Below are 16,155 nucleotides of genomic sequence, written 5' to 3'. Positions count from 1 at the left end.
AACCGTTGACACCTCAGTCCAGTTCATTACATGGCTTAATGCTGGCACAATAGGAAGGTAGGAATAAGCAGTGAGACTGCCCTATTGGCAACTGTGTGGCCTGCATAACAAGGCATCAGATAGCCCTATGGTTAAACTGCTGAACTGAGATTTACAACCTAAATTAACTATTTTAGTATTGCAGTGTCTGAGAATCTTTCTAGAACTTAAGCATATAGGAATTACGAATCAGCTCTCCGTCAGTTCTGAAAAATGTATCTGTGATAATATATCCCCTTGAACTTGTTCTCTACCAGTTCACTGGCAATACAAGAATTTGTCTCACTTGTGCAGATGGAAGCAAAGATTACATTATTTGTTCTTGTGAGGCACTCAGGCATGACAGTCAATACATGTGGAAGCCTTCAAAGCTCTTCAGCTCTTAGGTAATCTTCAAGTTTTATCCTTCACCTCTTAAGAGCCATATCTCTACCATTAATACAAATAACAAAAAAAAAAAGGGTATTTAGTTTATCATCAAAAAGCTTTTGTTTTTCTCTTTCACTCATATCCTGAGGCTAAACTACAAATTGGTCTTGACACAAGCATTCAGCATGGAAATGCAGTAAATAAGTAATCTTCTTTCCCAACTTCTTTCAGAACTGACAGGTCTTGGGCAGAAAGAGTTAGGCACAGTAGTGAGGGCAAAGTTTCAAGATGCCAGGAAACTGACATAAGATGCAAGCAATGACCATAGCAGAAATCAGAAAATGATATACAACCAAGGCAAAAATAGTCAAGGGCAGACAGCCATGAAAAAAAAACCAACAGGAAACAGACCTGCGTGCTCAAATTAGGGCTTAAATCCTCCTCAGAAGTCTCACCGTCTAATTGACTACACAAGCTCTTCCGTATCTAGCACAGTGCAAACATAAGTAGCCATCTTGTTAAAGTTCAGAATGGGCTTTGCAATAAGGGATGTCATAATAGCAGCCTCTACATTCACGACCACCAGTACTGTGACCAAGACTACGACCTTTGATTGAACACTGCACCCAGCATGACAGCAAGAAAATTTGGTGCAAAATGTCTATTACTGGCAAAATGCAAAGACTCAACTTCTGGCAGCACTAAACCAGTAAGTTGAGTTACGACAGAACAAGGAGCACAGAGAATTTATTTCCTCTCGATTCACCTCTTGCTTTCTTCTCATCATTTCATTGAATCATTGACTTAATAAGATCAGAAAAGATCTCTAAGATCATCTAGTCCAACAATCAACCCATCAGCACCATGTTCACCAAACCACATCCCTAAGCGCCATATATACATGTATTTTAAAAGCCCCAAGGAAATTTCCTTCAGCAAACTTATTTCACCTGAGATGTTCTCCTTAGAAAAGTTATTCCTATTTCACTCAATCATTTGTAGTTTGGACCATTCATATCTCAGAAGAGTACTGAAGTTCTCCATTCTGGCAGAAGTCACAAATCACAGACTAGTGCAACTGCCACCGCAAAAGTTTTCAGATGTGTGCGATCCATGAAGCCTCAAGCACATGACTAGCTGGAAGAAAGATAACTCTTAAAAGAGAAAATGAATAATAAAGAAACATCAGTACTGAAAATCAATGCCACTTTTCTTTGACTGGGTGTCTGACAGCTTGTATGTTTTTCACAATGCAGTGAATAAATCACAGATTTCGTACAGATGGAGAAATAACACTACTACTGAAGATGTGTGCAGTTCTTCCACAGAGCTTAACATGGATATTTCTCAGATGCTAGTCAAGCTAAATGTATGTTTCTAGCACAACAGCCTATTCCTTCATGGTATCTGAACCATGAATCCACTCACAAAGCTCATAGATCATATTCCATAATAAATGAAAATTACACGAGTGAGCAATACAAGAGCCAATCATGTTGATAAATCACCTAGAAATAAAGTATACTTCAGAGACTGCATGTGCCTATTTAGATCAAATTATCCTTCAACCATGATAAAAACATAATACTGAAAGAACTTAGCAACTAGCAATCCTAAGAGTCATAAGCTGCCTCTGTGTGCTTTTACAACGATGGTAATTCTGTTTTTATCTTCTTGCCAGTTTTCATTTAGTATGCTGGGAGGGAACAAAGACCTCCCAGCCTTATACCACTACAGAAAAAAAAAACCCAGTAACAACGAAGAGAAGATATATGAATTAGAGGACCAATGAGTGTACGATGTATAGAACTATACAGAAAAATACTTAAAACACCTGCACGTATGAGGCTAACATCACACGTAATACAATTCACTGACAGCTCTGAAATTAGTCCTAGAACTGATTTTCCCATGAAGTGCTGTGTAATACTAATTATTATTATTCTTCCAAAAGGCAAAACGTGTAGACATAATGCATAGAAGATTCTGTATTTCTATAAACCAGCGCAGATTTGGAAATCAAAACTGAGAATATATGCTTATATATATTGATCTGTTTTTCCTGAGTTTTTCCACAATTCTGTTCTCAAAAATTAGGTAGTGTTCAATGGCCTTGTCTACTTTAATTGATCTTTCATTCATAACTTGTCAAAGATTCAGCTCCACAGCTTGCTGCAGCTTCCTGAGAAGTGGAAGTGCAGATGGAAATGCCAGTCTCTTCTCCCTGGATCCAAAGGCTTCAAACTTCATCTCCAAAGGATCCAAAGGCGCAAACCTATGCCAGAGGAGGTTCAGATGGAACATTAGGAAATACTTGTTTACCATGAGAGTGGTCAAACACTGGAACAGGCTTCAAAGAGACATAGAGAGGTGGTTGATGTGTCCCATGCCTGTCGATATTCAAGAGGCACTTGGATAATGCCCTCAGTGATATGCTTTAACATTTGTTTAGCCCTGAAGTGGTCAAAAAGTTTGACTTGATCTTTGAAGATCCCTTCCAACTCTCTCCTCTTCACTCCTCTCCTTCCCCCTGAACAGCTTTTTTAGGTTTCAGTTGTGTATATTTCAACTTCTAACAAAGGCACTGCAGGATTGCAGCTATTTTTTTTATTTACTTAAACAATTAAACATTCAAATAATTTGTCTGGCCATATCTCTTAGAATGTTGTTTGGTACAGTTATGAGCATCCCATTCGTTATCATAGTAATTACATGAACAAAATCATTTTCTTTTAAGAAGCACTGCTTTAATCATGGCCCGCAGTATTATTCTGCAATGATTTCAAAATTTAGAAAATGTTCCAAGCCACTGAGTGACAAACTACTCTTCCATTAGAAAACGTGAAAAATTTCCGAGCAGTGTTCCAAACCTGAGCATGAAGGGATGTAAATCATTCTGGAATCTGCTCTGTTTGCCTCCTCTCAAATTAAGACTGCCTAAGCTGGATGTTCTTCACTCCTAGGTCTTACATTACTCAGGTAATGAGATTTATTCCTGAGTTTAAAACGTTTCCTATTATAGTTGATGACTAGGATTATAGTCCCATTAAAACCACCATCAAAAATCCACAGGTTTCAAAACTAAGCTCAAGTATCAGAAACTGCTGTCATTACGCATTAAGTTCTGCTTGCCATTCACACCTACCCAATCTAACTGAAATTTATAAATTTCCATGTCAAGAGGAAATGACAGGGAAGCCTATGCCTTCTATTTCAGCTACAAATAATGTTTTATCCTTTTAAACAAAATAGCTTGCTAACAAGCTAATCAGTAACTGAACAAAACAGACAGCAAGACTAAAGACAATGGCAAAGAATATCTAAGGTTGGCAAAGAATAAACATCTATGTTGAAAGTACATCACTTCCTCTCAAGAAATGGCAGGAAGGGGATGCATTCTGTGCAAATTTGAGACTACAGATCTCGACACAGAGAAATCCTCACAGACAGACTGTAAAGATTTGAGAGTTGAGAATTGTAATACTGGCAGCCTACCCTGACACTTGAAAACCATAACTCTGATGCAATCCACAGGCAGGCACCATTTCATACGAACAGGGGGAAACTTAACAACTTAAACTCGACAGAGGATATGCTTAATTATAAATAAGCACATTCTAGCAGACATTTCAGTAACTCTGAAAGAGACTACAGAATTAATTACTCTGCTCTTCATTACACAACAGAAAGGAACATTGATTTTCCTGCGCAGAACTGACTCTGGTCCTTCAGGCAACAAGATTTTCATCTGCTCAAAAACAGATAATAATGCAAGTTTTAACCTTCCTGCATATCTCTGAAACATTTTTAAAATGGTTTTCTGCCAATCCTCTTCTACTGAGAGTTTTCACATGGTTCACAGCTAATGCAATCCTACATTTTAAAGAGGTTGGATTACAGGGAATTATGTTCCTGGTCATACACAAGCATTGAAAGGAACCCTTTTATTCCTTAGTTACAGCCTTATTTCAAAACAGCCACCTGGAAACAACTGTTTCCTTATGTTCAGATTATGGCTTTGGTTACACCAACACGAGTAAATACAAGCAGGAGACACCTTTAAGGAATAATTTTCCCTGCATTTTCCTTCATTTCAGAAGCTGTTAAAACATATTAATGTTTTACATAAAAAGGCACTGATGGCATCCCGTGGTTCATTTTCTCCTGCTCTCCTGTCCTTTCTGAACTATAAATTGGTTAGGCCTGGTGCAGTGTCTGATGCATGGACTCAGATGTGAATAATCCAAATCGTTTATTACAAGTTCTCACATCACTTATATACCTTCACAAGTTTTCTTTTTCTAGCTTTCCCATCCATCCCTACAACTTTCCCATCCACCTTTCCATGCCAACAGAGCATTCTACAAAACACTCTTCAGCCGTTCACACAGGCGCTTATCCAATCAGAGCCGTGAGATGTTCTTTCTTCTCCTAGAGGTGTCCTTGGTTCTCATGCTGTCTATGTTGCTCCACAGCTTCTGCTCTGAACAGTTTTTCTTGTATTTCCACAGCCTGGCATATGCCATGTCGATACAAAGATCAGGTACAATGGGAGTCCATTTTTAGGTAACCCTACAGCAATTTTGTTAAAAATAAGAATAAATGCTTATGGCTAACACGAGCCATCAGTTGCTACTCCTGTCTCCATCTGTCTCCCTCTTACACAGCAAAGACAAGGAGGAGAGGCAGAGCCTCATTAGAGTTTGATAATTCATACTCTTGTCATGAAAGAGAGAAAAATATAGAATACTTCCTCTCTCGTTTAAACCTAAATCAGGTTCAGGTAACATACATGAGGGCACAAGCATGGGTTTTACTGCTCTGTGAAAATGTGTATTGCAAAGCATGACCTGACTTTTGGTACCTTGTTCCACTTACTGACAAGAAACAGTCTGTCAGTTTTAAGACAGTTACTGAAAACACAACACAACTGGTGGTCAAAGGTCAAGTAACACTATTTATGTGCAGTAAAAGTACTTAGTGAGAACAGTGTCTGGAGAAAGTTGCATATCTCCTTCCAGTTTCTGTCCAAAAAGCAAAAGCAGCCCTTTTGATCTGTTTTTTATGAAACTAAGAGAGGAATATTCCTTTGATTAAAAAATGTGTTACAGTATTCGCCTTTGACAACTATTTATTCTTTTGTCTCATTTTCCTGACTGATTGCAAGCACAGAGGTTTTAGTGAAAACAATTATGCTTGTATGTTATTGTCAATGTTCTGACTTCTTCAGTCAAGAAAGGTGGAAACACATCTTTGCTGAACTTCAAACAGTAATAAACATAACGATGCACTCAGCCTCCAACTCAAATAAATAATGTTCTTCTCCAGTGTGAACAATTTCAAGCTGTTTCGAAAGTTACTTAAGTTTAGGAGCCACACCTACCTCACCATGAACCTATATATCTTAACCATGTGCGAAGGTCCAGCTGTCGAGTAAGAAATAATAGACTGTTGCACGAAGAGACACAGGATATTACCTAACTAATATGAGATATTGCTAAATTTCTATAAAAGCGGAGATTAAAGATTAATGGACTTGAGTGCACCCTCAGTGAGCTCGGGTGCACCCTCAGCAAGTTTGCTGATGACACCAAGCTGAGTGGTGCAACTGTCATGTTAGATGGAAGAGATGCCATACAGAGAGACCTCAACAGACTCAAAAGGTGGGTCTATGTGAACTTAATGAGGTTCAACACAGTAAAGTGCAAGGTTTTGCACTTGGGTCGGTGCAATGGTAATCCCAGTTACGTACAGGCTAGGAGAAGAACTACTTGAGAGCAGCCCTGTGGAGAAGGACCTGGGGCTTCTGGTGAATGAAAAACTGAACACAAGCCAGCATTGTGCTCTTGGAGCTTGGAATGCCAATGGTATTCTGGGCTCCATCAGAAGAGGGGTGGCCAGCAGGGAGGTAATTATCCCTCTCTACTCTGCCCTCATGAGACCCTATCTGGAGTACTGTATCCGGATCTGGGGTCCCAATACAGGAAAGATGTAAACAGGTTGGAGAGAGTCCAGAGCAGGGCCACAAAGATGACCGGAGAGCTGGAGCACCTGCCTTATGAAAACAGGCTGAGGGAGCTGGGCTTGTTCAGTCTGGAGAAGAGAAGGCTGTGAGGAGACCTCATTACAGTCTTCCAGTATTTAAAAGTTGATTATAAAAAGGAGGTGAATCAACTTTTTACTCGAGTAGACAGTAACAGGACAAGGAGGAATGGTTTTAGCTCAAGGAGGGAAGGTTCAGATTGGATGTCAGAGGGAAATTCTTCACAGAGTGGTGAGGTGCTGGAACAGGCTGCCCAGAGATGGTGTGGATGCTCTGTTCCTGGAGATATTCAAGGCCAGGTTGGATAGGATCCTGGACAACTTGGTCTAGTACCAGATCTGGAGGTTGGTGGCCCTGCCTGCGGCAGGGGGGCTGGAGACCCATGATCCTTGAGCTCCCTTCCAATACAAGCCATTCTATGACTCTATGATTCTATGATTCTATGATTCTATGATTCAGAGATTTAAGAAGTAAGTGTTTTCTTCCAGACTTGAAAATAATACTTTTTAAAGTCATCCTTTACAAAGATCATTACACTGATAGTCTGAAGCTTCTGCAACCACCTGGTCCAATAAATAATAAGCCTTGCATTCTTCAATCCTAAAAACCAGAGGGCTGTTCCAGATCATAAATAGTTAGTTCAGATAGATATCTTTAAACTCAAAGTTTCTACACCGTTTTTTACAGAACTGCTTCAATTTGCTAATAGTTTAATGAAGCATGCGATCTGCACCTAGTTTGTTGTGCTGTAAACACACTCAGTTAAATCAAGCTCTTGCATATTAGTGCTTATCTGCTTAGCTTGTCTTCCTCTCGCAAAGGGAGGAGAGTTCAAAATTCATTAAAATGCTTTGTAAATTCATCTCTAGTTTGTTATGAAAAACATCCTGCTAGTTTTGCCCCACTGGCAGCTGAACTCGGTGCTCAATATATTTATATATTTATATTTATAGCCATGTATTTGTGCTCAAAGAAACAAATACCACTTAGTAAGAAAGCATAAACTCCCCCAGAGTGCTCATGCATCTGAAAAATAGGCATCTATCACCATTTATGTTCAGTTACTAAGAGGCCCAGTGAAATTCAAGCCCACTATGTGTTCAGAGTATGTTGATTTCCCACAGCTGCATAAAATAATGCTGATGTTAAAAGTTAAGAAAATAAATTTCTCAGTCTCCTAGTCCAAATGTTTGCTGTCCACAAAACCAACTAGGTGGGGGAATCCCTGGGACACAAAAAGAAAATAATCCATTCTGGACTCTCATTAATGGTTACAAGCACCTCCAATCCAATATTTAATTTGGACAATTTGAGCTGGATTTAATACAACTTCTCTTCACAGATACAGGAAATGAAGTGCATGTAACTCATCTGTCAGACAGACTGCTTTTTTTTTTTTTTTCAACATGAAACAGAAGATAATGAATTGACTCAAACAATACACCTGTGCACAGCAGAGCTTGGATGTGATGGTATCAACTACACTGTGACTTTCTGCCAAATTAATCTGCATTGGGATCTGTTTGCAAAATTCAACATTAATGCTATTTATTTAAAGTGTATTGCAAGTCTTGCAGATATTATTAGTCTGTTCCTACACGCCACCAAGACCGTTTGCAGAGTGATCCTTGATAAAGAGGGAGACAGGAAACTGGATTCCCAAGAACAATTCTCAACATAATTTATGTTAACATTTCTTGACCACCACATGCTGAATCTGTCCTGAGGAACAGCACAAGGCAGAGCCACTTCACAATGAACAAACTACTTCCTGCATCATAGGAACACTGTAGTAGCATGAAGTTATTGCCCATACAAACTATATGAAGCCAGGTAACCAAGATGAAAAGGTGATTTCTCTGCCTTCCTTTTGGTTGTTGAGTCTTCCCCACTCAATTAATTCTCCTGAATTGCCAGGATCTGCCTGAAACCAACCTATACAGTCCATTGAGTGACTTTATATCTGCCTGGCTTCTGTGGTGGACCAGTGCGAAATCAACACCAGAAACTTACATTTGACTCCAAAGTATCTAAAAACCCTAACAGTTAGATTGATGGTGTAAGCCAACATGCCTTTTACAATGAGTTCTGCTGTAGGTACTCTAATACTTTTTATAGCCTTTACCATAAACCAGTTCTATTCCCACTGTCTGAACTCACGAATAACATTGCCATAAATTTCCTAGCTCTGAAAACAGGAAGAAAAAAAAAAATCTTGGTGTTTTATTTAAAACTAATACAGAGTACAGTAAATGAAATAAAAATTGCAAAACTTAAGTCATTAAACATCAGGTTTGGTATCTGTTACGTTAGTGTTGTAGGCCATGGTCTAAGTGATACTCCAAGACATTCCTTGAAAAGTATAGGCAATGGGAAAATGAAGGAAGGTGAATGATGAAAGGCTGCTGGAGGGAGGAAGACATTAGTCCTAGTATCTGGGGAGCCTGGGAATCCAAAACTGGCATCTTGTGAAGAGCTGAATTTTTTCAAACTCCATTATTACTTTGCTTGTGTATCAAAATTTTGACATGAACTGAGATATTAAAAAGCATCTCTAAGAGTATCATATAACCTTCATATTTCAGATATGTAAAGCTGTTTCATTAACAAATCACTATGTGTTTCCTCCAAATGTTCCTGAATTGTTATTCACCAAGGAAACATTTCCAGTGGCCAGTTCTCCCCATGTATAGCTATTAGTCAAGGTGACATAGGAAGTGTTGAAACAGCAGATCTTGTTAGAACACTAATATTGTTAAGACAGAAGTTAATAATTCTAAAAGTTAACTTTATGACCAATTAATCATGTGGGGTGAGTGCTGGAGGCATTCTATTCCAGATGTATATCCTAATTTACTGTCCCCAATGCATAACTCAGGAAGACAGGTTTGCAGGTGAAATAAAAGCACTAAAATGCTGAGCTAAAAGAAAATCACTTTTGAACTTCCGCAAAGTCAAGCTAAGAATCAAAATCTTTTGGATTTAAATGGTTTTATGCAACGCAGCGTCACTCTCACCTCCATGGGAAAGGCTTTAAAATTAACCGTGTGCTCAGAACCACGCTGGTTTTCTCTCCCCCAGTGAAATCGAACATCGTGTAGTTCAAACTCATGTCCTCGAGGTAAGGGCCCACCTATTAACACTGGGAAAGAACACAAATGGTAATACACTCGGCTTTGCACGAGACAAGCCAATAGATACATTCTGTAAATACAATGAGGACATTGCTGCAAGCTTATTCTCAACCGAGTTAGAAAGGGAAGTTGACAGAGGTGAGATCTTTACTTTAGAACTTCCGTGCAGTACAGAATTTAGGCAGTTATAAACAGTGAAAACACAGTCATGTAAGCCATGCACCCTTAGTTTTATGAGCCAGAACAGCTGGTTCATAACACAAAATAAAAACACTGTACCTTTATCAGAAGAGTGAATAAGTTTACTGCTGTTATCAAGACAGTAACCACATGCTCTAAACAGATGGCAGAGGTTGTGAATTGAACTGGTCACTACCTTCAACTAGTCTAAATGCTTAATTTTCATCACCTGTATTTGCTATGTACCACAGAAGCTGACAGAAAATTTTGGTTGCCAATATTTGTCAAGTGAAAGGAAGTAAATTGAAGGTAGTAAGTCATATGCCACCTGTCAGCCTTTGAGATACAGAATACCTCCATAGCCAAATATAATCATAGAATCATAGAATCACAAGGTTGGAAACAACCTATAAGATCATCTAGTCCAACCGTGTCCAATCAATACATATAATCATACATGTGCTTATTTCCTTAAAAACAGCTTCTAAATAGCCATAGCTTTTTGCTAACTTTTTTTTTTAACAGAATCCAGAATTTCTTAAAAGTATCTATCCATACATACTGCACAAAGCAACAGCTTCATATACTAGCTTGAGTCTTTTGCATTAATGGAGCCTTCTATCCTAACAATAAGTACTACAAGCAAGCAATTTTGCTTGGACCTTTTTGAGTTCCAGCCTACTTCGGAATTAATCAGTGGAAACATTGGCCCAGGGATTTGCAAATTGGCTTCACACCAATTACTACTCTGCATGTTATAGGTAACTTTATGCTAAGATCATTTGAGTGCTGGCTTCTACATAGGGCTGGGTTTTATTTAAGGTCACTCACAGTCTTTCTCATAATCCATTACCTTCTGGCTTACATTTCATTGACTTTGAAACTTTTACAATCTTTGATAATTGATAAGGATTATTAAACTGAATAATGTACAGCTTTAGAGAACAGCAGTTCCATAATAAAAAATTTATTTTGATGTACAAACTATGTAGCCTTGGAGTAGTTTGGATCATAAGATGTACTGCAGTAGTAAAACAATTCAGCAACTGTATTGTATTACAACTGCATAAAAACAAAAATACTGATAAAAAAAAAAAAAAAAGAAACCTGATCAGTTACAATTTTCAGTCACTAGTGCTGAAGAAATATTCAGATTAATTCTCTTTTAGTGATTCATCATAATTAATCTAAAAGCTATCAGGGTTCCTCAGATGAAGAGTCCTAAATGTGATTATGAATTCAAACTTGCTTCTAAAACTTTCTTTACCTATATTCTATTCATATCTGTTGGGAAAAATCTGCAAATCTAGTGAATATTTGGGAAAACAACCAATTGAAGTACTTAGGAAAATCTAGAAGAATAAAGATACATGATAATTAGGGTTACTTCTTAGGAAAGTAGAGTATTTCCTGCTTTAAAATACTGTTCCTAAAAAGTGTAACTAGACTAAATGTCTTCTATATGAAGTAGTTCTGTATCTACAGGAGCTTCTAAGACTTCGTCTTCAAAGCTTAATTTATCCACAGATCCCATGATAAAAGTATTTCAGTGCATGAGGCATGTCTATCTTTCTTCATCTTTCATCAAATTCTGATCCTTGTAAATGCATGAAATGTTTAAGTATACTTTCCAGCATTTTTTTTTTTTTTACTAGAAAACAAATCATCTGATTTGGAAACTACTGATGGCTTAAAAGAAATCTCTCTGTTATATGGATCCTCCAAAGCAATTTTCAATATCCAATTCCATAACACAGTTGGTCATGCTTATTCCCCCTAATGTATAACATATGTATGATGATCAAACTGAAAGCAGCCTGTAAAAATGTTTACAATTAAATAATAAAAAGGATTGGAGAATTCCAGATGGAGCGTGTCCTGAATTGGAGGATAAAATAATTCACCAAAAAGAACAAATTGACTTTTGATATATACTTAATCAGTTTATGTTTTCCACAAAGTTCTTCTTTGACTAACAGCACTACAGTAGGTGCGACTCTCTTGCACATCAACTGGACAAAAGTTTCAAAAGCACTCAGTGCTCAACAGTTCCCATTAAAACAATCTGGCTAAATGGATTTGTCATCAGAGATCCCCTGTGAGGAAGAGAATATGCAGGAGTTTCCACAATCCCTGAAAATTAGCCAGAATACTAGGTCAAACACAGCTTATTAACTCTTTTCTTCCCTTTGCAGGGGTAAGTAATGTCTCCCTCCAAACGTGGAAAAATTATCCTGTTTAAAAATGGAAAACTAGGTAATACAAAACTAAGAAGAAATTGAAAGTAAATCAGGAATTCCTAAATCCTAATCCCATATCTCACTCATAAAATTTCATTCTATTTCACTTAATTTCTTACATTTCAGCACTCATCAGTCTGACATCAATCTGCATTCCAGTTTAGAAAGTATTTTTCTCTTCCTGGGCCTCGAATAGTTTTGAACACGCATAGGGTGTGTTGTTAGTCCCATCTTACTAATTATTGCTACGAAGTTACAAACTGCCTGCAGAAAGGAGGGTTTAATGAGTTGCACTTTGGCATGCAAATGGCAATGTTGTTCTCAGTCAGCCTTACTCCGGAGGAGAATTCAGCGACCTTCCTGATCTAACAGAGAGAACCTTACTTTCTGAGAAAAGACCCCTGCTTCTGATGAAGGCAATAAAACTGACAGGAAGTACAACATTTCTGTTCCATTGGAAATCAGCAAAAATCTGTGGAAAGCAATGTTCTATTTTGTAGTGAAACATGAGATTTACCACGGAAGGGATATCATAGAGGAAAACATAATTATTAAAAGAACAAACGCTTTTGTTTTAAAAAATTAGTGTAAAACTGAACTAACTGCCTCACCACCAACACAGCTGCAGCTCACAGGACTACTGGGATCTCAGAAGGAAACAAAAGTTGGGCTGTCTTGTGGTTTGACAACCTTCAGCTGTTTAAATGCCCCCAGAAGGCAGCTGCTAGCTAAGACTGGTTATAATAACTTGGACACTCTTCAAAACACACGGCAAGAACTATCACAGGGCTGGAAAGAGCTTTCTTTGCCAACTTCCCTGACAGTTGTCTCCTTTGTAGAGAATAGTTTGTCCACATGAAAGGTCTAAACGAGATACTGTCATTTCACTAAACTTGAAATTGCTTATCAGCTTCTAGTTCTTATTTGATGAATTAACCTGAAAAACCCTTTAAGAAATAAGGACTGCTTTGCTACCTGCTCTTCATCAATATTGTAGGTACGTATAACTGGAGTATCTGCGTTAACTGACTAGTTAGTATTCACAACCCACTCAAATTAATGGGAAAAGTTTAGTTTAACTTACACAGACTTCAGAAAATGGACAGATTTTGCCAGTTTGGCATCACACTGTCCTAGCAATAGCAACAGCAGACAGCTGTCAGCACACTCGATGACAGCATCACAACAGGGTCCAACCCTTGCTCTGAGTGTCCCCGAACGTGCTCTGGAGAAGCCTCACCGCCCATCCAGCTTGGCGCTGACAGCTCCCTTCCCAAAGCCGGTCCCAAGGCAGCAGCACCCACCCCTCCTCCGAGTCGCAGCCGGCGCTGAAGCAGCCCCTCCTACGGGCGCACAGCAACCCGAGAGGCAGCGAGCGCCCAGGGAACGCCGCCGGAGAAGCGTAAGCAGTGTGGAGGCATACCTGATTTGGACTTGAGTGCGATCTGAATGGAATGCCCGTCGTTAATCACTTCGCAGTCGCGACACACGACGTAGTTGGGCGACAGGCGCACTTCCAGGAGCGAGGGGTCGTATTTCGCTTCTCTCGAGTTCAAGTTGATGGGCGACTGGTACTCCCCGTTGGCATCGGGAAAAATCAGTCCCCACTCGACCCCTGAAGCGCCAGGAGAAGTCGTTACGTGGCGATCCACCCCCGGACCCCCCGCCTCGACCCCGCCAAAGACGTGGCCGTTATCGGTCGCCCCCGGGGCTCCCCGGCTCCCTCGCGATCCCCCTCCCCACCGTGCCGCGATGTAAATCCTCCACCACCACCACCACCACCACCACCTCCTCTGCCCGTGGGGAAAGTTTCCCCCGCCGCAGCCGCTGCCGTGCGCCCGCTCCTCACCTTCTTCGTAGCCCCATTCCGGAGCCTCTTCCCTGCGCGGGAAGGGCTCGGCTCCCTCGATCAGGCTCCGGTCAGCCATGGGGGCTGCTCCCCTCGGGCCGGGGCTGCCTGCGCGGCTGACGGGCGAGGCTGCCTCGCGGCGCTGCGTCGCACTCGGGCCCTGCCTCCGCCCCGCGGGTGGCTGGCGTTGTGCGGCGACGGGCAGGGGCAAGGGCTGGGGGCGGAGGGAGCCGTGCGCGAGGGCCGAGCGCTGCATCACGCCGCCGCGGGGCCGGACACGGACGACCGCCCCTGGAGGAGGGTGTGAAGGCGGTCGCGGTTCTGCAGCCCGGCTGGGATTCCTCGTACGACACCATTCGCGTCGGCTTCCCGCCGCGGTGACTCGGTGTGCCAGCGTTCGCGTTGGCAGCACCCCCGTGTGTGTAGGGTATGGACGGGGAGAGCCTGATCTACAAGTGCAAAGTCTGCTTGCGCCTGCGAAGGAAGCTCCCCAGGCTTCGGATAGGACATGGGCAAGCAGCTGGAAGGAGGCCTGGTACGAAAGGACCGAGGGGTCCTTGTGAATACCATGTAGAATGAGTCAGCCGTGTGCCCTTGGTGCTGGGATGGCTTCTAGTATTCTTCATTGCGTTAGGAGGCTTGTTTCCAACAGGTCAAGGGGCACGATTCTGAGTCTCTGTGGTGCTACTTGAGGCCATCTCCTCCAGTCCTGTCACTAGTTACACAGGAGAAGAAGTTTACCCCGCCTCAGCATAACTTCCTTTCAAGGAGTTACTGAGAGCAATAAGGCATTCCCTGAACCTCTTCCAGCTAAACTATCCCAATTCCCTCAGGCACTCCTCGTAAGACTTGTGCTCCAGACCCCTCACCAGCTTTGTTGCCCTCCTCTGAACATGCTCCAGGGCCTCAGTGTCTTTCTTGTAGTTAGGTGCCGAAAACTGAACACAGTACTCAAGGTGTGGCATCACCAGTGCTGAGTACAGGGGAACAGTTACTTCCCTGCTCCTGCTAGCAATGCTATTTCTGACACAAGCCAGGATGCCATTGGCTTCTTGGCCACCTGGGCACATTGGCTGGGTCATGCTCAGTTGAGTGTCAACCAACACCCTCAGTTCTGTTTCCTCTACACAGTCTTTCAGCCACTCTGCCCCAAGCCTGTAGCGTTGCCCGGAGTTGGTGCATCTAAACTTCAGGACTCAGCACTTGATCTTGTTAAACTTCATCACACTGGCTTCAGCCCAGTGATCCAGCCTGTCCAGGTCGCTCTGTAGGGCTTCTCTATCCTCAAGAATATTGACACTTCCTTCCAACTTGGTGTCATTTGCAAACTTACTGAGGGTACACTCGACGCCCTCATCCAGGTCATCAATAAAGATATTGAACAGGACAGGCCCCAATATCAGCCCTTGGGGAACACCATTTGTGACTGGTCGCCAGCTAGATTTAACTCCATTCACCACTACTCTGGCCTGGCTTCCAGCCAATTCCCTACCCAGCCAAGAGTGTACCTGTCTAAGCCACAGGCTGCCAGCTTCTCCAGAACACAGTGGGAGACAGTGTTGAAGGCTTTGCTGAATTCTAGATAGACTACATCAACAGCCTTTTTCTTATCCACCAGATGGCTCACTATATCAAAGAAGGAGATGAGGTTGGTCAAGTAGGACCTGCCTTTCATGAACCCATGCTGTCTGGACCTGGTCCCCTGGTTGTCCCACGCATGCTGTGTGATCTCACTCAAGATTATCTGCTCCATAACCGTTCTTGGCATCAAGGTGAGGCTGCTGGGCCTGTACACAGGTCCTCTTTATAACTCTTGTAGATTAGAATCACATTAGCAAGTCTCCAATCCCCTGGGATCTCTTTGGTTGACCAGGAACACTGATAGATGGTGAACAGTGGCTTGGCATTCACCTGAACCAGCTCCCTCAGCACTGTTGGGTGGATCCCATCCAGCCCCATGGACTTGTCCAGGTGGAGGAGGAGGTTTCTAACTGTTTGCACCCAAATTGTGGGGAGTTTATTCTGCTCCCCATCCCAGATTTCAAATTCAGGGGGTAGAGTACCCTGAGGATAATTAGTCTGACTTTTAAAGACAGATGCAAAATATGCACTGAGAACCTCAGCCTTTTCATTATCCTCAGTGGTCACATTCCTCACGGCATCCAATAAAGGATGGAAATTCTCCTTAGCCCTCTTCTTACTGTTAATATATTTGTAAAAATGTTTTTTGTTCTCTTTTACCCCAGTGGCCAAGTTGAGTTCAAGCTGGTCTTTTCCTTTCTAATTTTCTCCCTGCATATC

At 41.4% G+C, this 16,155-nt stretch overlaps 1 protein-coding gene across 1 annotated transcript in view; it reads right to left on the bottom strand.

The window, feature by feature from the left end:
- The window catches only part of CA8 (carbonic anhydrase 8), a 55,505-nt gene extending 41,542 nt beyond the window's left edge, over positions 1 to 13,963 (bottom strand). Inside the window, exons 1-3 of the mRNA XM_042808849.1 lie at positions 13,855 to 13,963; positions 13,429 to 13,620; positions 9,469 to 9,593 (exon numbers count right to left, since the gene is read on the bottom strand). Of these exons, the coding sequence (XP_042664783.1) occupies positions 9,469 to 9,593; positions 13,429 to 13,620; positions 13,855 to 13,933 (396 nt within the window). The 5' untranslated portion in view covers positions 13,934 to 13,963. The remainder of the gene's footprint in view (positions 1 to 9,468; positions 9,594 to 13,428; positions 13,621 to 13,854) is intronic.
- Positions 13,964 to 16,155: the final 2,192 nt, after the last annotated feature.

This window comes from Centrocercus urophasianus, unplaced genomic scaffold (assembly GCF_019232065.1).
Source record: "Centrocercus urophasianus isolate 14NV4802_14NV808 unplaced genomic scaffold, USGS_Curo_1.0 seq_11, whole genome shotgun sequence".
Taxonomy (NCBI): Eukaryota; Metazoa; Chordata; class Aves; order Galliformes; family Phasianidae; genus Centrocercus; species Centrocercus urophasianus.
Note: the sequence above shows the minus strand (reverse complement) of the source record. Positions and strands in the feature narration are given on the sequence as shown.